This window comes from Andrographis paniculata, unplaced genomic scaffold (assembly GCF_009805555.1).
Source record: "Andrographis paniculata isolate CXL003 unplaced genomic scaffold, ASM980555v1 Contig11END, whole genome shotgun sequence".
Taxonomy (NCBI): Eukaryota; Viridiplantae; Streptophyta; class Magnoliopsida; order Lamiales; family Acanthaceae; genus Andrographis; species Andrographis paniculata.
In genome coordinates, this window is record NW_026137391.1 from 419,020 (window position 1) to 442,526 (window position 23,507).

At 30.5% G+C, this 23,507-nt stretch overlaps 3 protein-coding genes across 4 annotated transcripts; 1 reads left to right on the top strand and 2 right to left on the bottom strand.

Annotated features, from left to right (window-relative positions):
* Nucleotides 1–604: 604 nt before the first annotated feature.
* Nucleotides 605–2,512, bottom strand: LOC127249958 (monothiol glutaredoxin-S5-like). The gene has a single exon (XM_051273070.1). The coding sequence runs from the start codon at nt 2,396–2,398 to the stop codon at nt 2,090–2,092; it is 309 nt and encodes a 102-aa protein (XP_051129027.1). The 5' UTR covers nt 2,399–2,512; the 3' UTR covers nt 605–2,089.
* An 8,712-nt stretch (nt 2,513–11,224) lies between these two features.
* Nucleotides 11,225–15,479, top strand: LOC127247893 (serine/threonine-protein kinase PBL27-like). The gene is made up of 5 exons (XM_051269971.1): nt 11,225–11,672; nt 12,772–12,962; nt 13,124–13,313; nt 14,142–14,533; nt 14,632–15,479. The coding sequence occupies exons 1-5, from the start codon at nt 11,546–11,548 to the stop codon at nt 14,845–14,847; spliced, it is 1,116 nt and encodes a 371-aa protein (XP_051125928.1). The 5' UTR covers nt 11,225–11,545; the 3' UTR covers nt 14,848–15,479.
* On the bottom strand, nt 15,269–22,011 carry LOC127247881 (ISWI chromatin-remodeling complex ATPase CHR11). Of its 2 annotated transcripts, none has more exons than XM_051269959.1 (25): nt 21,742–22,011; nt 21,128–21,256; nt 20,922–21,025; nt 20,632–20,744; nt 20,289–20,386; nt 20,028–20,207; nt 19,722–19,943; nt 19,097–19,231; nt 18,677–18,959; nt 18,499–18,572; nt 18,153–18,373; nt 17,979–18,066; nt 17,813–17,906; nt 17,519–17,707; nt 17,393–17,424; nt 17,234–17,310; nt 17,054–17,143; nt 16,902–16,971; nt 16,768–16,822; nt 16,632–16,690; nt 16,382–16,547; nt 16,109–16,287; nt 15,808–16,023; nt 15,631–15,729; nt 15,269–15,512 (listed from the first exon to the last, which is right to left on the bottom strand). In XM_051269959.1, exons 1-25 carry the CDS (start codon nt 21,934–21,936, stop codon nt 15,495–15,497), a joined length of 3,186 nt encoding a protein of 1,061 aa, XP_051125916.1. In that variant the 5' UTR covers nt 21,937–22,011; the 3' UTR covers nt 15,269–15,494. The 2 variants fall into 2 exon arrangements, with proteins under 2 accessions (XP_051125916.1, XP_051125907.1); XM_051269950.1 differs by having other exon boundaries at nt 20,632–20,747.
* Between the last annotated feature and the right edge of the window lie 1,496 nt (nt 22,012–23,507).

A 23,507-nucleotide genomic window follows, 5' to 3' on the forward strand; every position in this document is an offset into this window, starting at 1 on the left:
TTATATAAATACTTATGTTCTTTTAATTAATTTATATTCCATCAACCAAAATTACATCATCATTCATATTTTCGTCTCGCTTACTTACGCATAATTTATTTATAATAAACAACTATATTCATTCATAATTTTATTATTTTTACATTAATAAATTATAATTAAATTGTTACTATTTTTATCATTTTTTTAATAAATTTTCTATATTATTTCTTATTTATTATTTTTTCTACCCCAAACAAACACAGCCCTGATGTATTTTAATATTAAAATATTATTATTTTTTAATTTATTTACTTAACCAAACAACCAATATAATTTTATAGAAACGGAAAAGTAAATATTATGCATAGTACACAAATAAAATAAGAAATCTCATTTTACAATGTGAATTGCTTGTAATAATATTGTCAATAATTATACGTGTGTATATATATTTATATCAAATTATTTTAATTCAACTAAACTGTTATGAGAAAACGAGAAAGAAAGCAAATAAAGAACAACGTATGTTACTGATTCAGAGATTTACAATATGTCATCCGACTAATAACCATAGTTGTCTATTTAGAAGCACCCCAAAACACCCTAAACCCTAAGCCCATTTGTTATTAATTAGGATAAGCCCAACCATAGTTGTCTATTTATAAGCACCCAAAAACACCCTAAACCTTAAGTCCATTTGTTATTAATTAGAATAAGCCCAAAAGGAACTCTGGCTAAATCCAAGTCACTTTTCAACAATCTCCACCTTGACTTGGAGTTTCTCCAACCGCCAAAGGTTCGTCAGTATCTCTCAGTCGTCTCATTCCTGCCAGATGCCCCGAGAGGGCTTTACCTCCTGCGAATATTCACCAAGTTCAAGCAACGCTCAAACTTCTCCGTCGGTAGCGCATTTGTCAACATATCAGTTGGATTGTGTTATGTAGCTATTTTCTGAATAGAAAACTTGTCTTCCTCCAGAACATCACGGATAAAATTCAACCTTACATCAATATGTTTGGTTCTCTCATGATACACTGGGTTTTTAGCCAAACTCAAAGCACTTTGACTATCACAGAATAACACCGGTTTCTTCACCTTCAGGCCCAAACTCTGCACCAGACCATGTAACCAGATACCCTTCTTAATACCTTCAGTCATTGCCATGTTTTGGTACTTCTCACACAGTTTATTTCATAACCCAAAAGCTGTTCTGATCTACAACCTCCCGTAACACCTCATCAGTAACTGACAGCAAGATCGCGGAATGAGCCTTTGCCAAAATCTCCTCATTTACCTCCTCCTTCGTGTCTTTAGGAAACTTGTCTTCTCCCTTCAACGCAGCCACACATCCTTGTTGAACCAGAAGTGCCCTCATCTTGACCTTCCAGAGCATGAAGTCATTCGACCCATTAAACTTCTCCAGATCAAACTTATACGAGGACATCCTCAATCAATGAGATATGGCTTTGATACCACTTGTTATGAGAAAACGAAAAAGAAAGCAAATAAAGAACTACATGGTTCGGTGACGGTATGTCAACCTACAACCTACATCCACGGGCAAGAACCGGAGAGATTTTATTATACTGATTCAGAGATTTACAATATGTCATCCGACTAAGAACCATAGTTGTCTATTTATAAGCACCCAAAAACACCCTAAACCCTAAGCCCATTTGTTATTAATTAGGATAAGCCCAATAGGAACCCGGTCAATTGAAACAACCCTTTCGCTTTGGTTTAGGGTCGGTAGACCGCTAAATTCAAGTCACGTTTCAACATAAGTCCCTCAAAATACAAATAAATAAATAAAGTAACATCAATGTTATGCTATTTCAGTATTTATGGTTTTTTTATTGATTTATTTTGTCTTCATTTAGTAGAAATTGTAAAAGTATTATTCAAATTTTTTAGTATTATTATTTTTTAATATTTCATTATAAAATAATAATAATATTTATACTAATAACAGAACTGCGGATTGAGAATCGTAAAAAATTAAGAACAAACATACCTTAAATTCGTAAATTTTATAACTATAAGCAACAAAATCGCATTATCCGTCTAAAAGTACGTAAACGATCTCATCAGTATACATTTGTAATTATCACACCCACATAGCTCCGGCTCTCTTAAGCATCGGCTTTAAAGCCCTTTTGAGATGGAGGCTCATAATTTCATTAGCTCCGCCCACAAGCTCGCCGCCGATAAACACGGCGGGAACTGCCGGGTCACAGCCGAGCCGTTGTATAGCTTTCTCGATTTCCCAGCCACTGGGCATCTCGTCGAGCTCGTAAATCGTGGGATTGACACCAAAATCATAGAAAAGAGACGTGATGGTATGGCTTATGCAACACGTCGTTTTGCTGAAGATCACCAGAGGTTTTTCCGACACTAATTTCGTTGCAATTTCCATGGCTTACGATCAACGATCGATCAGAATGAGCAACACGTACGATGATACTGATCAAGAATTTATCTGATTTTAAGTGAGGAGAATAGGAAATGCATGCGAGCTTTATATAGAACGACGAATCTTGGAAAAATAAATGTATAATTGTTGTTTTATACTTATTTTTTTATGTAAAATATATAAAATAATAGTAAGGCATAATTTTTTTAATTTAAATGTACTTTACGTAGTATGATTGTGATTGATGTAGAAAAGAAAAAAGAAGCACGCACCCACGAATCTTAGCATACAAATATATATATATATAAGATAAAATATGCATATAAATGTATACATATACGAATATTATGAGACGTGTCAGGTGTTAGAAACTTTTAATCTATGTTATAATTTCTTGATTTCTAGAATTAGAATATTAGAACATGTTATTTTTGTATGGTCATTATCACTAAATATTTTGTTGTGATTAATTATAAAAATAAATGTGATTATTGATTTTGGGAATATATTGTGTATATATATATAGATAAATTGTGGTCCAAATAATTTTATATCTTTTGCACAAGCATCTCACGCGAGTTGGGTCGAGAAGTTGGAATTGAAGTTGAATTTATCCAATTCATACAAATATATATATATATATATACACATAGTTTTATTTTTATTTTTCACTTTCTTTTTTTAACAATAGCTTGAGAAATAATGTATTTTTATAGGATCATTATAAGATTGAACAATAAAAATAATAATTATTAAAAAAAAAAAAGTTAAACTAAACTTCAAAAGAATTGAGTCTACATATATTTACATGATTTTTTTTATTTTTTATTTTTATCTTCTCTTTTATTAAATACTCATTGCATAGTTTCTATAATGTAATTTATTATATTTTGTTAGTTTATTCAATATATATATATATGTCTTCAATTATTTATATATAATTAAAATATGTATTTAATATAGTTCGACTATATGTAAAACAATGAGGTCCCGATCATTGGTCCATTTTTTCTTCCCCTTTTATTCTTTGTAATTTTATGTGACATCATTTAATTTTATAAAATTAAAATTGTAAAGTCTTTCCCATTTTCAAAATTATTTAAATTTTCAAAGTTCTTTTATTTATAGCATAAGCATTGTATAATAAAAAGTAAAATAAAAACTAAATCATAAAAAGTATGTTCATTTAATGATTTATTATTATTTTTTTATTATTCAATTCTCATGCTTACATATAAAAAATATATTTTGTTTCAAAAAATATTATACTTAAATCACATTTTATTTTTATTTTTTTAAAAAAATAGTGTCTCTCTCTATATACATATATAAATATAATATAGGTGTGTATATATATATATGTTTAAAGGAATATTTATCCTTAGAATATATATGACTTATAAAAATTATATATATATTTGTGGGCACATGAATATATACGCGGTGTTTATTTTTTTCAATCTTATTATATGAATTTTAATATTTTTTTTTTTTGAAGAATCTTATATATGAATTTTTATTTAGAATATTACATTTAACACAATCAAATTAATAAAATGTTGCATTAAAACAATGTTTTTATTACTCATTCACTTGAAAGCTATTTATTTTGTTATTTTTGCTAATCCAAACACAAAATATGTACTTTTTTTTTATTAGCTATATAATCCATTACACACTAGTCATTAATACCCTCGAATTACATTATATAACTATATAAAATTAAAAGAAAAAAAATAAAATATATATTATAAAACTGCCAATAAGAGTTTATTAAGCATGATATTTTGTGAAAAATAATAATATATTTTTATATAAAATTAAAAAAAATTAAAAGAGTTTCCATAAGAACAAACATTTGGATGCATCAAAACACAAACAAACATACCCTAAAATTGGAGAGGATTTCTACATATGACAAAGATAATGAGTTTGTTTAATTTTGATTTAAATTTTAATTTAAATAGTATTTTGATATAATATTTTATGAAATAATTTTTTTTTTAATAAAAATCACACCCACTCGATAGTAGTGATTTTAATTTCATATAAAAATCAACTACATCAAATATTATACTCCCTCCATCTATCAAATTTGTAATCAATTTTTTTGGAATGAGTTATAATGCGTAGGATTTTAATGAAATATTTTATTATTTTTTGTAAGAAAAAATATATATAAGAATATTTTTAAAAGATAAAAAATAAAATAAAAAATAAACACAATTTTAAAAAATAGAGATAGTATTATTCTTTTATAAGTTTCCACAAACATCGATCACTTGTGGGATGCCAAGTGTCCACTTTCTATTGGCCCTTTAAAATCTCAAAAGACAATGCCCTAGGGTTATACGTATACGGATACGTATACGTATAATACTTGTCAACAATACATGCAAGTAGAATATCAACTTTTGTACTCTCTGCTTTGGAAAAATGTAAGGACATTAATGGTACGTCCACGATTCCAGCGTCGCATATATTATATATATATATATAGAGTGTGACGAAACTAGTATTTAAATTAAATTTTGGGGGACAAAATATTATAATTTATTTAATATTTAATTAATAAATTTAAATAAATAATAATGTCAGAATTATATATGAATTTAAATAATTTTTGGGGTAAATTGTATGTAAATGCATAAAAATTAATTTTTTTAATACTAAAAAAATTATGCTAAATTACACAAAATTTACCCATAATTTCATGAAACTATGCCAAATTCTGTATACTTCTAAAATTGTATCAAACTCCCTCGTAGTTTCATAAACTCTGCATCTAACTCCCTCGGCGGTTCTTATTTAACGGTATTTGACCTAAATGCGCCCAAATTGCAAATAAATTTTAAAATCTCAATATCTAAACTTCTAAAATTATAAATATATTCATTTTTCTTGTATTTAATCTCAAAAAAATAATAAATATACTAAAAAATAATTATTTTTATCAGGTTTTAAAAGTTTATTTTCACTCTTTTTTTAGGCTAAATATAAGAAATATATATATATTTGTAATTTTAGCGTTTTAGAAATTAAGATTTTAAAATTTATTCACAATTTGAGTACATTTAGGTCAAATGTTGTTAAATAAGGACCGCCGAGGGGTTAGACGCAGAGTTTATGAAACTATAAAAGAGTTTGATGCAATTTCAAAAGTACGAAAATTTTGGCGTAATTTCGTGAAATCACATGTGAATTTTGTAAAATTTAGCCAAAAATTTATAAAATATTTGGCTTGGAGGGTCAATTAACCCCCAAACCCTAGTGTAGTTCTGTCCCTGAATGTGTATATATATATATTAGGTATTGATAACATCAATATATGATAATATTTGGTAGTGATGGACGAATTTATAACTGTAATATTATAGTTGTGTTGTATTAACATATCTAATCAAATTAATGATACTATATATTATAGCTTAAATGATATAACATTCCATTATATTTTAGTAAAAATGCACAAAATACTGTGTGCTTTATTTACTGTGTGAAACTCCTTTGTGTTAATGTAAAGTTTGTATGAACACTTCATTTGTCCAAAATTGATGTTTTGTTATAAATAAAGACGTAAGTTATGTAAATTTTATACAAATAAAAAACGTAAAATATGCTAAATAATTTTTTTGAATACAATAAATAAATAATTGATTAATCATTTATTTTTATAATTTTTGTAAAAATCAAATATCATTTTGAATATACTGCATGTTGTCTCTTAGATCGGTACTATCTGAACAAATGAACAATATTTTTTGAAAACTTGAACGATACTATTTCCTCATTCCCATATTTATATATTCATTTAATTTTTGCACGGAGTTTTAGGAATATTACTATTATATTAGAATATAGTAGAAATAAAGATAAAAATACTAAATTGTCTTTATTAGTATTGTATGATATAAAGATAATGACATTTGTGTAATATATTGTAAATTGAAAGGGTATTTGTAATGTTAGGTAAATACTAAAGTTACTAAAAAAAAATGAATACTTTGTTATGGGATAAACATAAATTAAAAAAATTGATATATTGTTAAGGAACAATGAGAGTATATGAAAAAATCCAGTACTTAGCTGCGCCCTTATATGGACTATTGACATATGTTATTATTTCATTTATTACGTTTGTATTATATTTCTATAGATCATATTTTGTTAATTATAATATATGTGTTATAGGTATATATTAGGCGTGTTGTAATTAGAAAATTGAATATTTGTATTCAATACTAAATATATATACAATATTTAATTTAATTATTTGAGTACCATTGAATTTGTTTTATTTTATTTATTTTATTAAAATTTTAATCATAGTATTATCTCTGTATTTTTTGTTATAGATTTATTCTTATTTTTTAAGTAAAAATTATATCATTTTTTCTACTTTTGCTTTACAAACAAAAAATAAAAATATATACTTATTTTTAAATATTTTTTAAAAATTCTTATCGAGTCAAAAAAATACATAATTAAATGAGAGATAAAGTAATATATTTTTATTAAAAAATGAATCAACTAAATAATAAAAAATTTAGAAAAAATGCAGCTCAAAGAAACTACATACTTCCTTCGTTCCCAAATAATAGTTCATTTTGTCATTTTCGTCCGTTATAGAACAATAGTCTTATTTTCATTTTCAGTAACAAGTTTTTCATATTTTTACAAAATTATTTCCACTTTTTCACAATAATTATATAAAGTATAGACATTGAAATTTTTTAAAGATACTTTTATACCTACCATCAATATAATACTATTATTTCTTAATTACTCTTTATTATTTTAGGATGGAAATAGTATTATTTAGTTTATAAAATAAAATTTCAATAATAAATTAATAGTTTCGGTATAAAATCAAATTCAACTTAGATCAAAATTGCACTCCCTCTGTCCCAGATATTTTGGGTTTATTACTGTAAATACCAAAATTTAGGTAAAGTGTAATTAGTAGGTAATTAAGAAATGTATTAGTAAAAGTAATTATTATTTAGTAAAAATAATTATATATTAAGTTTAAGATAAACAAATAATTTAATTAAAATCGAGAAAATTATAGAATCTAAAGTGTAATTAAAGTGAATAATTATATTTTAAAAAATAAAAAGGATAAGTTATGTGAAACGGACGAAAATAAAAAATATGAATAAATTATGTGGGATTTATGAATAAATTATATGGGATTGAGAGTATAATACTTAGTAAAAAAAAATGTAAAAAGATCAGCCGCACATTGAAGAATCTAAGAATCCAATTCAATAGGATGCCGACACGTGTCATATATGATGAAAACTCCCGCCTTCTTAGAATTCATCATTCATGCAATGCATGTACTGTATAGATTCATTCATTACTTGGGTTTGGATTTTTATTTTTATTTTTTTTATAAAAACATCTATTCGTCCATAATCAATTTATTTATATTTTTTGATTTTTTTTATAATTTATCCATTTTTTTTATCTGTCTTATATAATTTGTTAATATTCGTTTTTAAAAAATTATATATATTCTAATACTTTCTTTGTTTTACATATCATGTCCACGTTGCTGTTTTTGTCCGTTACATATTCCATGTTACTTTCATTTTTTTAAAAATAATTATACACTTTAATTTTATTTTAAACTTTTTAATTTATTTTTTTTATTTTAATTAAACTAATTAATTATCTTAATATTAATTTATAATTATTTATATTATAGAATAATTATTTTTACTAATATATTTTTAATTATCTACTAATTACATTTCTCCTAAAACAGCGCGTCTATATTGTAGCAGACATGATACGTGAGATGGAGGAAGTATTATTTTAAATTTTTTAACGTATAAATTAAATTAATTATATTAATTTTAATATGTAATTATTTGTTTACAATATTTGTTTTTACAAGTAAATTTTTTAATTATACATTTGCTTAGATTTTTGCATTTATAAAAAAACTGAACAACTAAAGGTGCGTTCTTTTTTGGAAATTACGATTTTATTATTTTTATATTTATTTTCACATAGTTTCTTTAAAAAATTTTATATATTACACATTTATTATTTTTATATTTTATATACATTTTTTTATATTTTACATAAAAGAATTATTTTTCAAAAATTTCACAAAACAAACAAATTTTACATTTTCCTGAAAAAAAAAATTCTTATATTACATGCATTTATTATTTTTATATTAGTTTACAATTTTTTTTACAAAATTATCATTATTTTTTTATAATAATTATTTAAATTAGGGGTATTTATGATTTTTTAAAAATATTTTTATACCTATTAATATTACTTTTTTTATTTTTATGTTTATCCTAAATGTTTCTATTATTTTGAGGTGAAAATTGTATATGACTTGAAATTCAAATAAGACACAAACAAATCCTAAAAATGGAGTACAAAATTATTAGTAAAAAGAGTCAGCTATGTAGGTTGCTTTCGGTGAGGGCATCAGGTCACGTGACGTGATTTGGAGACGGATGTTGGATTTATCCAATACTGGGACCTCCACAAAGTTTTCATTTTTATTATTATTATTATTATTATTATTATTATTATTATTATTTTTTATTTTTATTATTTCTTATGCAAATGGAATAATTTTACACTATTTTTATATTCTAGCCATCAATAAATATTTTACAATAAAATTGTACTCCTACACTTCATCTTTGTATTCGATTTACTTAAATAATACTTCTCCGTTCCAAATAAGGTGTAATATTTGCTTTGTACACGGGTTTTGAGATAAATAGTATTAAATAGGATAATTTAAAAATTAGATGATATGATAGAGAGATAAATGTATCTTTTATGTTTTTATTTGAATGATGTGAGAGGATAAAGTGTGATGTAGATATTAAGTATAATTAATTATTTCCTATTTTAGAAATGGTGCAGAGTGTTTGGAACATACCAAAAAAAAATATTGCAGGGTGTTTGGGACGGAGAGAATATAAAATATAATTAATAAGTAATTAAAAAATATATAATAAAATCAATTAATAATTAAATAGTATAATTAAAATTAAAAAATTATAAATTATAATTTTTTAAAAGTAATTAAAGTATATAATTATATATATTTTTTTTAAAAAAATAGACAAATAAGTTATAAGGTAAGAGATACTCTCTCCCTCCGTCCCACATCATTTGTCCCTATTTTCTATTTTCGTTCGTCCCATATAACTTGTCTTTTCTATTTTTGGAAATATAATTATGCACTTTAATCGCATTTTAAATTTTATAATTTTTTTAATTTTAATTAAATTATTTACTTATCTTAATCTTAATCTATAATTATTTTTACTAATACACTTCTTAATTACTTACTAATTATACTTTATCTAAATTCTCGTGTCTACGGTAATACTCCCATATTACATGGGACGGAGGGAGTATATAAATAGAAATAACAGACAAAAAAAAGATGAGACGAATAGAGTATGATTTATATTTCCTTTCATTTTATATTCATTTTATATAAAATATTCAAAATGTTTTACACTATAATTTTCGTTTGTCTTATATATATATTTTTTAAAAAGTTATTATACACTTTTATTATATTTTAAATTTTACTGTATGTTTATAATTTTTAAATTTTAATTAAATTATTTAGTTATTTTAATCTTAATATATAATTATTTGTATTATAAAACAATTATTTTTACTAATATATTTTTTTATTTCTTTACTAAATATATTTATCATAAATTCTCGTATCTACGGTAATATAAATTTTATTGAAAAATATCTGTTATTTATTGCCAAAAATATGGATGAACACTAGTAATTTTTTATTTTATTTTTTTAAATCTTAGACTGAGTATTATGAAAATACAATGTAATTTAGGTTTTTGTTTACTCATACATTTTTTTTATTGATAAGTTTTTTTAGAAAATTATTGATAATTCTGGGTATTCGGGTCCTCATCCATCTCGGCCCAAACTAATAATTTGGGTCATCAGGCAAAAAAATCTGACCAAATTGCATGACCCGTACGGAGGGGATAGTTAATAAGAAAGATACTACCTAGTCTTGATATTCATGTTCATTTAATCAAGTTTTAAAAAAAGTACAAGTAAAATAATTTTTTTTTAATATTTCATTTATTAAAAAAAAACATAATTTTAAATGGCATAAAATATTAAATAATAGTATTAATTAAAAATATATTATACATATATTAAAAAACAAAAATTTTAAAAAATGATTTAAGAAATAAAAATTGACTACTTCTACATACGGGTAGAACATACAACAATTGGGGAAGATAGTTGGGCAGCCGTTACCTAATTTTTTAATCCTTCCTTCAATCGCTCAATTGTGTATTAAAATATTTGGACATAAATTTTAATAAAAATAAATAATACTAGTATTTTTTTTTTTAATTATTTATGTAGAAAATAAAAAAAATTAACTGCTTAAATATTTACAAATATTTTTCATTAATCTTAAATTTGATTAAATTATTTATAAATATTTTTATTATTAAATATTTATGCAATTCTATTCGAATACCAGATAAGTATATATATTTACAAATAACATATCCATCTTTATTTACTTACAATAGTTATTTTTTATTCATTAAAATTGTATTAATACTTTAAATTTTATATTTATTGATTTAATTTCATTATATTTATATGGAGTATTTAGCAAGACAATTTTGTGGTATTTAAATTACTATTATTATTTTAAATAAAAGATATATATAAGAGTATTAATTTTTATTTTTTATTTATAAAATATCAAAATTCAAATAAAAAATGGAGTACAATTTCAAAAGTCAAAAACCCAAAGAAAAGCCTACATTTGCTTAATTATATACTCCAATTAATTTTTTCTTCTTTTCGTTTACCTTTTCAGCTGAGCAATCGAAATTTTCTTCGATTCGTTGATCTGCTTTCGCAATAAACGCGCGGTTCGGCGATCTCGAATCCCGTGCGGATTGCTGCGTTCGATGAGTTGCCTGTGGCTGGATTTATGGCGGAATGAGCAGCGGAGGTCGGATTTGTTCGGGAAGGAGGCTGCGAGAAACTGAGGAGATGGTTTTGCTGGTCAGATTGTGAGTGTATGACGCTTTTGAGTGACAATTTTGGCGTTCGAGGCGGATTCGGTTCGTTGGAGTGGATATGGGGTGCTTTGCCTGCTTTGGATCATCGGAGAAGGAAGTGAACAGCAGCAATGGAGTCGAAGAGGTAACGAAGGACGGTTACACGGCGGCTCAGTCTAACATCCGATTGAATAGAGTGATTTCAGGTAACCTAAATTTCTCATTGCTATATTTTATTGACCTTTAATTTCGGAGATAATATGTGCATGTGGTTATGCATATCATCGATTCGTTCGAGAAGGATCATACATACATCACATATATGTATATATATTTGTGATAGTGCTGTAGAAGGACTTTTAGCAACTTCTTCTTGCCTTGATCTGGATGAATCGATTAATTTGTTGATTTGAAAAAATAAAAATAAAAAATGAAGAAGATGAAAGGTGTATGTATATATTCTCATTCTACTTTATGAATGTTATTGAGATGAGTTTGATAGGCTAATGGAGAGACTGCTGCTAGATCGGTTTTATACGGGATTGACCTTGAGAGTTCATACGGTGTTGACAAGGGTGTGTTTTGAATGTTTTGGGACGTGGAAAATAGGTGATGTTTGTGATGTCTTAAAAGGTTTTTTGCATGGAAAATAGGAATTATTGATACTTCCTCCGTCCCGAATGTTTATGCCACTTTCTTTGGGTATGGATTGGCCCAATCTGGTATAAATATGTTTTGTTGTTGTTTTGAATGTAAACTTAATTTTTAGTCTACTATAAAAAAAAATGATAAATATGAATTTGATGTTATGATTTTTAGGGAAAAATAATTAATGAATAGTAGAAGTTTTAAAGAAGACTCAACCAAGCACCTCTAGTGTCTATATGACAGATTTGGTATGCTTGTAAATGTTCTATTGCTTAGTATTGCTTTTAGTCTTGATTTTGATCACTTTAGAGTCATCCATCAAAATTGCACTTGAGTTTTATGCTGTGCGTCCATGGATTTCTCCTAAATTTCCAACAAGTTGGGTTTTTGCAATGGGCACAATTCAGTTTCAATGTTTGAGCTTTTTGTGTAAGTAAGATTCTCAAGAGGGCTTTCCTTTATGACTATAAGCTAATAGTAAAAGAGTGTTTTTCCATATTTCAGCAGTTCAATGCATGAATACCTTCAGAAAGAAATTGGTGGGAAAATAAATGATTCTTCTGTGTATGGTGAAATAAACCATTATTGACACAGGCATGATCAGACCTTACTTTCTATTTTCACCTATATATTAATCATTTTCCTCGTATTGCCCAGATAAATCAAAATCTCCAAACACTAATGATTCTAAGAAGGAAATGGCAGCTCTGAGAGAGCCAAAAATTGCCGCACAAACATTCACATTTCGTGAGCTAGCCGCTGCAACAAAAAACTTTAAGCATGAGTGTATGCTTGGTGAAGGTGGATTTGGACGTGTTTACAAAGGTCAATTGGAGAGCACAGGGCAGGTTCGTTCTCGTTGTCATATTAAAATCAGGTTCTTGTATTGATGTCTTTCATGGTGTATGTTTGCTCAGTACCTGAATTAGAACAACTGGTGCTATTTTGTATCTACACTGAATTTTGGTGGATGGTTTTAAATTCCCGGTTTCAAAAATTGAATTTGCAGGTGGTTGCAGTTAAACAGCTTGATCGGAATGGTCTTCAAGGAAATCGAGAGTTCTTGGTGGAGGTTCTCATGCTAAGCCTCTTACATCATTCAAACTTGGTCAACTTGATAGGTTACTGTGCTGATGGTGATCAACGACTTCTTGTATATGAGTATATGCCATTGGGATCTCTAGAAGATCATTTACACGGTGAGTTCTGGACAAGATACTTCTCTTCCTTGTATGCTGTAATGATTTCTTATATGATTTTTCTAAAGTGATGGCATGGCTCTATTGCAATCTTATTAACACAGAATTTAAAGAAATTAGATGCTGTTTTATATTAGCATCTTTTATTGATATATATATATATATATTTATTGAATGTGAGAGAAGTTTGAGTCTGTCGTGGTCCTGATGAAACCTAACTTTTTTGGTAAGTAATATGTAGTTTCGGGAAAACTTTGCTGATCTTCAAGGAATATATGCAGTGCATGTGTGCGTGAGTTTCCTCTAGCTAGTTACCTTTGATTGCCATTATATACGGCAGCGTTTATTTGAGACTTGATGATTCTGTTTATTTTGAGTCACATAACAAATTTACCTGGAAACTTCTGGAATAGATTCTATAAATTATTTCGAAAGCTTCAAAGATAGAAATTGCACATGGTGGCATTTGAATTTTAACTTATTGTAACAATCTGACAATTACGAACCATTTTCCATTCGGACCTGTCATTTTATTCATAGATTGTGGTCTCGTTTTACTCATTATTACATCAGTTCAACATCATCTATCTCATGATTCTTGGCAACTTGTGGTTTATTTTGTTGCTTTAGTGAAGCTGTCGAACCTTATTATATTCTCAGCCGAATTGTAGTCGTAATATCTTGCAGAAGCGGTGTATGTACAAGCACACTAAACTGCTTTCTAGATAGGTTTTAATGGTGGCAAGTTTTTGCACATATTGAACAGGAATTATTCTTATTCCGAGCTTGGAGTTTTAATCGACATGAGTCATGACTTGTCTAATGCAGATCTTCCACCAGAAAAAGAACCATTAGACTGGAACATGAGGATGAAGATTGCTGCCGGCGCCGCAAAGGGGCTCGAATATCTTCACGACAAAGCGGATCCACCTGTGATATACAGAGATCTGAAATCGTCCAATATTCTTCTCGACCACGGATATTTTCCCAAGTTATCAGACTTTGGACTGGCAAAGATTGGTCCTGTTGGCGATAAAACACATGTATCGACAAGGGTGATGGGAACATACGGTTATTGTGCTCCCGAGTATGCGATGACGGGGCAACTGACTCTGAAATCGGATGTGTACAGCTTTGGAGTGGTGTTCCTTGAAATCATCACGGGTCGAAAGGCGATTGACAACACAAAGGGTCCCGGGGAGCATAATCTTGTAGCATGGGTATGATGATTTTGTATTAATACGCCGATAAATGCAATGCATGCATGCATGCATGCATAAGTGGCGATTGTGATTTTGATGGTGATGGTGTTATTCAGGCAAGGCCGCTGTTCAAGGATCGGAGGAAGTTCCCGAAGATGGCGGATCCCGGGTTAGTAGGACAGTACCCGATGCGGGGACTGTATCAGGCGCTGGCGGTGGCGGCCATGTGCCTGCAAGAGCAAGCTTCCACAAGGCCTCTAATTGGGGATGTCGTCACTGCTCTCACCTATTTGGCCTCGCAAACTTACGATCCAAATGCCAACTTGGCATAGAGAGAAGCCGAGGAGGATACTACTACTACTACTACTAGTACTAATACTACATGCTCATCTGATCTGATGATGGAATGGAAGAATTGGGTGGTGGGTACCAGGGCTAGATAGATACCTACCCTACCTAACCTTGAATTCAAAAGGAAGGATAAAAAACAGAGTTGTTATTATGAGATGGGCCAAATGAATGAATGGAGAAAGTATTATATGTCTGTCACTAGTAAGTCAATCAATGGAATCCTTTTTGGCTTAAATGAAAATGGTGTTTTTGGGGAGGAAGGGGCAAAGGGAGGATGGGCTGGGTTCTAAAGCACAGATTCATTGTCACATGTATGGTTGTTATGGATTTAAAGTTGACAAAATGAATGGTAGCAACAGCCATTTAGTAAGCCAGTAGTACATATGATATGATGAGATGAGATGAGATGAAAAGCTTACCATTTTAATAGTACATTGCTACTTGGAATGAGCTTGCTCCCACACTAGTCTCTTACAACTTTACCATAATAATAATAATAATACTGATTGATATACTATTTGATCGACAGCATCATATCATATCATATCAAGTATGAGCCCAGCCTCCTTCCTACTTAATTCCATCCATGGATATCTATCTATCTATCTATCTACCTCCTCTTTGTCACTCACTTCTTCTTCTTCCCCTGAGACACAGATACACAGACAAATATAATATCATATCATATAATAACGTAACAACAACCGAGACAAGATACTCTTTTATAATGCAAAAACAAAGACTATACATACATACATACATACCGAACTCAGATAGTCATCCATGGATAACTGCTTCCGTCTCTTGGTAGTAGGAGGACTCTCTGTCGCCAACCTACCTCTCTTGGACGACGGGGTTGCATTCTGCATCCAACATTATTACTACTACTCATCCATCATCTTCCAACAACATCAAAAACAACAACAACAACGTCATCGTACCTTTGCATGTTTCTTCTCTTTCCTTGCTTGCCTCTCCCTCTCGTCATACTCCTGGTTTTCCCTCTCCACCAGCCGGATAAGTGTATCGCATCTCCTTGCGAGTTCTTGAGTCGTACGTGACTTTACAAACCAGTCGAAACGGAACAGTGGTGAAGTCCGGAAGGCTGCCTTCAGCTCATCCCAATTCCCATACCCAAGCTTATGAACCATACATATCTGTGCAGCAAGCAGAGCAGCATATAATCAAATGTTTACTGTTAGAATAAGTATTTATTTATTAAATAAGAAATCGGAGTCTGACCATGAACCTATCGCATTCTTCATTGTATAACTTCCCCTTGTTCTGCCCATACTGGATCTTCAGCTCCAGCCAAGGGTTCTTGTACCGATCCAATTTCTTCCCGATAGCTTTCATGATCTCATCTTTCCTTGAAATTCGAGCCTCACCCCTCTCAATATTCTTAATGATCCTATCATAATCTGTTGAATTCATTGTGTTTTCACTTCAGCAAAACATATTTTAATCATACCATCGAGAAAATTAGAAATGAGAAACTTGTCGTCGTCCACTTACCATTCAATTCTTTGTATCTTTCCTTGAAAACTTTAGAATATCTTGCGACTTCTTCTTCAGTCTTGCCTTCCATCTCCAAAGCAATACTCTTGATGTCGGTACGGCCATACTTCTCACAGGCCCTGATGTAAGTGTTGAAGTCCTTTCTGCTCCATGTCGAAAATCCCTACACAACAATAACCGGGTCAGTCATGATGTGAGACAATGATAAAAACACATTTGAAACAAGCTGTAAATTAAATAAAAATACTTCTTCGAGTAATTGCTCCTTCTCTTCCTGCTCCTCAGCTGTCAATGGGTCTCCCACATCTGAGTACAGAATAATGTGAATGTCGTTTTCTATCTGATTTGAATAAAAATAAATACAATTTGACATAAGAACAAACCTTCTGGTTCATCAACCTCTATAGTATCTTTCACCTGATTTCTTTGTTGTATCAGCTGAAAGCATAATTTGAAAACAACGTTAAAACAAGCGTGTTGACGAGAGAAGTGTGTCATGAATAGATCAGGCACCCACCATAAGATATCGCACTTCTTTTTCATAGATCTCACTAAGGCGCTGTGTGTTGAAGAACTGGAAATCATGCCTGACAAAGATTCAACGGCGGGTAAATACACAAAATCATTTGGTAATCAGAGTAAACATATCAAATAAAACAAAATTCTTACAGCTGTGGCATGCGAGGAATCCGCGGCTCTTTTGGTTTTGCAGGACCACTTTGGCGCATTGTTTGCTTGAAGTATTCCGATTCAGAGTAGCTGAAGAAAAGAGCAAAGAATAAAAAGATGATCCCAAATAGATTGAATCTGATGTGTGAATATATGGTTTTAAACAATGAAGATACATACTTGCGCTTCCTCTCTCTTTTGGGCGGTTCAATCCAATTTTCGCTGACAATTTTCTTGAAATCAAACTTGCTTTCATCCTTTACCAACAAAAACATAATAATAAGTTTAGAAGAAATGATGACATAAAACTCAAAAACACTCGACATAATGCAAGCATACCTTCTCGTCATCAAAATCATACAGGTCAGCGGCTGGAGGAACCCAAATAATACACAAGCATACATTAGCCAAACAATCTCAAAGCTCAGTGAATTATATTTGAAAGGTAAGAAACTAGAATCATACTATCATCCATTTTGAATTTGATGGCATCTTCGGTGAACTTCTTCATCTTGGCATCAAGCTCAGCTGTTGCCTCCTCTCCCTTGGCAATGATTCTATCGATATCTTCATCTGTAATTGTGCTGTCTTTGGAACTGAAAACCATTTCAGCACCAAACCTCACCATTTGCAGCAGTTCATCCTTATTGACAGCTGTAAAACAGAGTATACAAAACATAAGTACATTTTATTTTATTTTTGGAACAACTTGATGCAATTCAAGGAGAATAATCAATATATTCAGTCACAGCAACTCACTCTTTTGCTCTGCCAGTCGCCCTTGTTGGATAACCAAGGCATCAAGAGCAAGTTTTTTATAGGCCCTCTCAATTACTTTTTCCTCAATTGTGTACTGGAAAATAATCAAGCTTAATTAGGACTTCAGTAAATCAAAGCTAGAATCAACAGCATTTACAAGACAAACCTCAGTACAGAACCGGAATACTTGAACTTCCTTCTTCTGTCCAATTCTGTGAGCACGGTCCTGCGCCTGTAGATCAACCTGTGGGTTCCTGCAGTACAATGAGAGCGAACCTTGTAAATTTTCAGACATCACAACCTTTTCTGCACTAACAAAAGTCAAGGCAGTAAGGCTCACCAATCACTGTCGTAGAGAATGACAACATCAGCCGTGGCTAAGTTGATACCAAGACCTCCAGCTCTTGTTGATAGTAGAAAGACAAATTTCTCACTTCCTGGTGAGTTGAAAGCATCAATCGAAGCATCTCGATCCTCCCCACCTGTATTTCCATCAATCCGACAATAATGGTATCCACGGAACATCAAGTAGTCTTCAAGAATATCCAGCAATCTGGTCATCTACACAACGAATTCAAATAGAATTTCTAAGTATGCATTGCTTCAAATTTAAAACAATTGCATAAAGATTAGGGCTGAAAAAAAATAATTCAATATCAATTTAAAGGAATCCTGAAATAAGGAACCTGTGAAAATATCAAGACCCTTGAATCACGCTCCTTCAATTTTGGAAGCAATTTGTCCAGAAGAACCATCTTGCCTGCACAATTGATGACAATTCATGAAATAAGACAAAGGTGGAAAAAGGATCAGAAAGAAAAAACATTCATCTTTCTTGCCATTCATGTTGAAAATGAAACATACCAGCATTTTCTATAAGATGCTCTCCAGTGGTATAAGGCGGACCAGGTTCAGCACCTTGAAATAAATATGGATGATTACAGCATTTCCGCAACTGCATAGCTATATTAAGGAGGCGTTTGCGCTCTCCACCAGCATTTACAACTTCAAGATCTTTCTGCAGCAATGCTCTGTAATATTGTTTTTGCATCTGGGACATCCCAACTTTCAGTATTGTCTCCTTCTTAGGAGGTAAACCCTTCTCAACATCAGATTTCAACCTTCTAAGAAGGAAAGGCCGAAGAACCTACAGATCAACAATAAAGAAACAACATTTGATCAGAGAAGAATCACTCCAAGTAAAAGCAATGATTCCACCTGCTGATTATTTTCACCAATACCAGTCATTTACCAGGGGAAAGTTCACCACAAATACATGCATACCTTGTGAAGTTGTTGGACAACTTCCTGCTGATCATTTTCACCAGAAATTTGAAACCATTCATCAAAAGTCTCAGCAGAGCTAAATATTTCCGGTAGCAAAAAGTTAAGGAGAGCCCAGAGTTCATGAAGATTATTCTGCAAATGAAATTGTCAAGAGTGTCAGCTGAAAAATATTTACAAAACCAAATGCGCAGTAAAACCCAAAACCATAACATTAGAAGGGCCTACCGTCAAGGTATTGCATTGTATGTCATAATATAAATGGCACATAAGAAACTCACAAATAGAAACTCCTACATATCCCAAGTTCTAGCCCAAGCTAAAACCCGAAAGATGGAAAATCCAGATAAATAAATCAATACAGTTCAAATGGGGTACACAATCTCCAGAGAATATGTAAAAAAAAAAAAAAAACAAAAAGCTAAGTAGAAGTTTGTTTATTTGTGTTCATCCTTTCATGTCACAAATGGGTACCATCCGCACAAGCTAATTACAATCCAAGAACAAGGCTTAATGAATGAAATACTTATCAGATAGCCGCATTCTAAGACTTCACATTTCAGTTCATAGAAATATTAGAATTTCTAACAATCAGTTTGGATAACAGAAAATTCAAAATCACTACCTGAAGTGGCGTTCCGGTAATAAGAAGTCGGTAATTTGTGTTATAAAGCCTCATTGTCTTTGCAAGAAGAGAATTCTCATTCTTGATCCGATGAGCTTCATCAATAATAATATAGCGCCAGCTAAATCGGCGCAAGGCAGTTTTCTCTTTAATGGCCATTTCAAAACTCGTGACACAAACATCAAACTTGCCCGCAACAAGTAATTCCTCCCGTATGTATCTCTGAAAGATAAAGAAAGAATATAATGAAAGGAAGTTACAAATGAACTTGGAAGCAAGAGATATAAATTAACACAGCAAGCTTACTCTATCCTCAGGGTTCCCAAGAAATTTTACAGCACGCAAGACCGGACAAAACCTTTTGATTTCATTCATCCAATTGCCAAGTGTAGATTTTGGAGCAACCACCATGTGAGGGCCTGTAATCCCTCTGAACTCATGCAAGTAGCCCAACAAGGAGATGGTTTGCAAAGTTTTACCAAGGCCCTAAGTTGAAGTGCCAAAATCCATTAGCAATGCACAAACATAACACAAAAACATTAGCAATAAACAAGTCAATTTCAATACCATTTCATCAGCAAGTATTCCATTTATGCCATTCTCATACAACCGTATGAGCCAATTTAAACCAGCAAGCTGATAATCTCTCATCTTTCCTTGAATACCTATTATGATGCAGAAAATTAAAATAGTTATTTGCTCTATCCATGTCAGTAAATATGCTATAAAACCCAATATGCAAAATTCTATACTACTGTCGAACAATAAATTGGTCACAAAAAATATCTTGCCATGATCCAAATGAATTCAGAATGATACATAGCTCTGTAAGGAGCTTGATAGGTAGAAATTGTCAATTAATATTACACTACAAATTTAGTAACAGAAAATTACAAGGAAATAGTCTTACAGGATGGCTGCGCCACAAGTCTTGTATTTCCAGTGCCAGAAAGACCATCTTCTTCCTCTTTGAGGCATTCTTCATCTTCTTCCTCTTCGGTAATCTTAGATGCATGGCGACCCCTGCTAATTAAACAAATAATGCACCTAAGATGCTTATTTGAGAGCAAACGTATCAAACTATTCCAAAATTATGCAGTGTTCCTAAGCATATATTACAAGTGAAAAAGTGAAGGTTTCCACCCTGTGCAGTATTGCAGCAATACTGGAAAGTACCCACAAGAAACAGTCATCACTTACCTTCCTTTTGCTTTCTGCGATACAGATTGATCACCCTTGGCAAAATGAGCAAACAACTCTGTTTGCTGCAAGAGATAGTTTAAACGGCCCTTTCCCTTGTTATTCTGTTACAATACAAACAAGATCAAATGATAATTTATACCAGAGTACCGTACCAGAAACCATAGCTATTGCGTAGGGTAAATATACATGCTTTGACAACATACCATGTCAGCATCAATGGCAGCATTCTGGGCATCTAATATTTCTTGTATTTTCATCTTCTTCTTCGTCTGCATTTCTTTGAGCCGGGCCTTCTCACGCTTTGAAATTTCGCTCGGAATAGCATCATATTCCTGAAAAATCATATCAAAAAAAGTTTGATTAACATACAACACATCAGGCTTGCAAGGCAGCTTAAAATCCAAATATGGCTAAACCAATGAAATTACAGAAATTGAACAGTCAGCACAATACTTAACAAAATTAGCTGCACTACCAAAAATTCTGCTCAACTCAATTTTTTAATACCCAAGTGTTTCCTAGCTCAAACGCTCAAATTCCCAAGAAAAAAAAAAAGCAACAGTACAACCACTCTCAATCGAGTAGAAACACTTACGACAAACATCAATGCATTAACAAAGGATCCAACCTAATTAAGAGTGATTGCACAAAAATTAACAAAAAACAGCTACAGAATCGCAACGCACACACAACTAACACAAAAATTCCCTAACAATTTCCACATAAGAGCAAACAACTAACACAGATCTACCAATCGAAACTACAGTAAGCAAAAAAGCAAAACCCCACACACCGCCGTAAAATCCACAAACCACACCTCATTTTCTTCATCCTCCTGCGGAGCAGCTTCACCATCATCGTCGTCTTCAGAAGCATCGGCAGTCCGAGCAACGGCTTCGAGTTCCTCCTCATCCTCCTCCTCAATAACCTCTTCCTTCACTTCCTCCTCCTCCGAGGAACTTGCCAACGAATCGTCCGACGACGAATTTTCCCCCAGCGCCGGCCTCGCCATTCAAGGGTTTTTTTTCGCCCGAGAGAGGAAAAAAATTCACAAACCGTCAGTCGCCAAAAATCCAAAAAAGACTCAAAAAGTGACCGACTTCGAGGGACATCCGCGTTATATACCCGCCCGACCCGCAAGTACACAACCCGGAAACGTAGTGGATAGTTCCCGCCATAACTCTCAGAGAACATTTGGGTTTCCCGCCAATAAATTGGGCCTAAAGCCCAGTAATATAATTTATTGGGCCGAGAGCATTCAGATTTTAAGAATTTAAATATTAAACGTTAAGGGTTTGTTTGTTTTGTATTCTTATTTGAATATAAAATTTTTTTTATGTGAAATATAAAAAATTATAGGTGATATAAAAATAACGAGTGTTTGATATATAGAACATAAAGAATATATATTAATATTTTTTAAAAAGTGCGTATATATTTTTTGTTAAAAAAAATATACCCTTAGGGGCTGTTTGGTTCATGGATATTTTTGGTGGGATTGGGATTCACAGTAAGATTTATATGTGATGGAATTTATTATATTTAGGATTTGGAATCCCATATTATATTTGGTTGGTAAAATGTGGTGGGATTTATATTTAGTGAATTTAGATTTTTTATATTCTAAATGACATAATTGTCCTGTTATGAATTTTATTTATTTTGACAAATTAAACCTCTAATTCATTATTAATATAAATTGAAAAGATATCAATAATTTTATAAGATGACAATAAATTCGCGTAAACTCGAGACCTGACCGAACCCAACCTATTTATTTGAAGTTGAGTCCAATTATTTGAGTATTAGGCCTGTATCCGGATCATGATCAGGGTAATATAATAATATATCAAGCATACATATCAAAAAATAATTTCGAATAATATAATTATATTAAAAATATTTTTTGAGTTTAACGTATTTATTATTTTATTATAATATTTTTCTAATAAAATACATAAATTTTAATATACATTGGATCCGGTATAAGTGTAATTTTAAATTAAAATTTAAGAATTGTAAAAAAAGTGGATTTTTCGGATCCATCAAGTCTTATCAGGTATAATCTCGGTCGGGATCCAATTTAAATATCGGATTTAACAATATATATTTAGGATGAATATCAGTTCCGACTGAACCCGACTTATAGTCGTCCCTATAATTTTATAATTCAAATAAAATTTATAATAAATAATAATTTAAATAATGAATTTATTAATTTATTTTAAAAATATTGTACAATAAAAAATATAATATAAATTTAATTAAGTATATAATTCAAATAATAATTAATGTTAAAATTATTTAATTTTTTATATAAATATAATACTATTATTTTTTTATAAGAGGATATAAATATAAAAATTAAAATTTCAAGAATGAGATTTAAAAGTAACAGGTATCCATACAAAAAAAATCCTAGAATTTTAGACCCTTTTCAAATCTCATTATTTTAAATTCCATCTTCTTTTTGGATTTCATATGATTTTAAAACCCAAATCCCATGGAATCCCATCAAATCGTTGAACCAAACACACACCGCCTTAGTTTTGTTTAAATTTTCAATAATTTTGCTTATCTCTA

Bases quoted from the DNA above. Each gene is read 5' to 3' on its own strand.
- LOC127247893 (XM_051269971.1), top strand. From the start codon at position 11,546: ATGGGGTGCTTTGCCTGCTTTGGATCATCGGAGAAGGAAGTGAACAGC. The intron at 11,673-12,771 runs GTAACCTAAATT...CGTATTGCCCAG, and splicing joins ATTGAATAGAGTGATTTCAG to ATAAATCAAAATCTCCAAAC. The intron at 13,314-14,141 runs GTGAGTTCTGGA...TGTCTAATGCAG, and splicing joins TCTAGAAGATCATTTACACG to ATCTTCCACCAGAAAAAGAA.
- LOC127249958 (XM_051273070.1), bottom strand. From the start codon at position 2,398: ATGGAAATTGCAACGAAATTAGTGTCGGAAAAACCTCTGGTGATCTTC.
- LOC127247881 (XM_051269950.1), bottom strand. From the start codon at position 21,936: ATGGCGAGGCCGGCGCTGGGGGAAAATTCGTCGTCGGACGATTCGTTG. The intron at 20,387-20,631 runs GTAAGACTATTT...GCATCATAATAG, and splicing joins ACTTGTGGCGCAGCCATCCT to GTATTCAAGGAAAGATGAGA. The intron at 17,425-17,518 runs GTATGATTCTAG...GGGTTCCTCCAG, and splicing joins CAAATTCAAAATGGATGATA to CCGCTGACCTGTATGATTTT.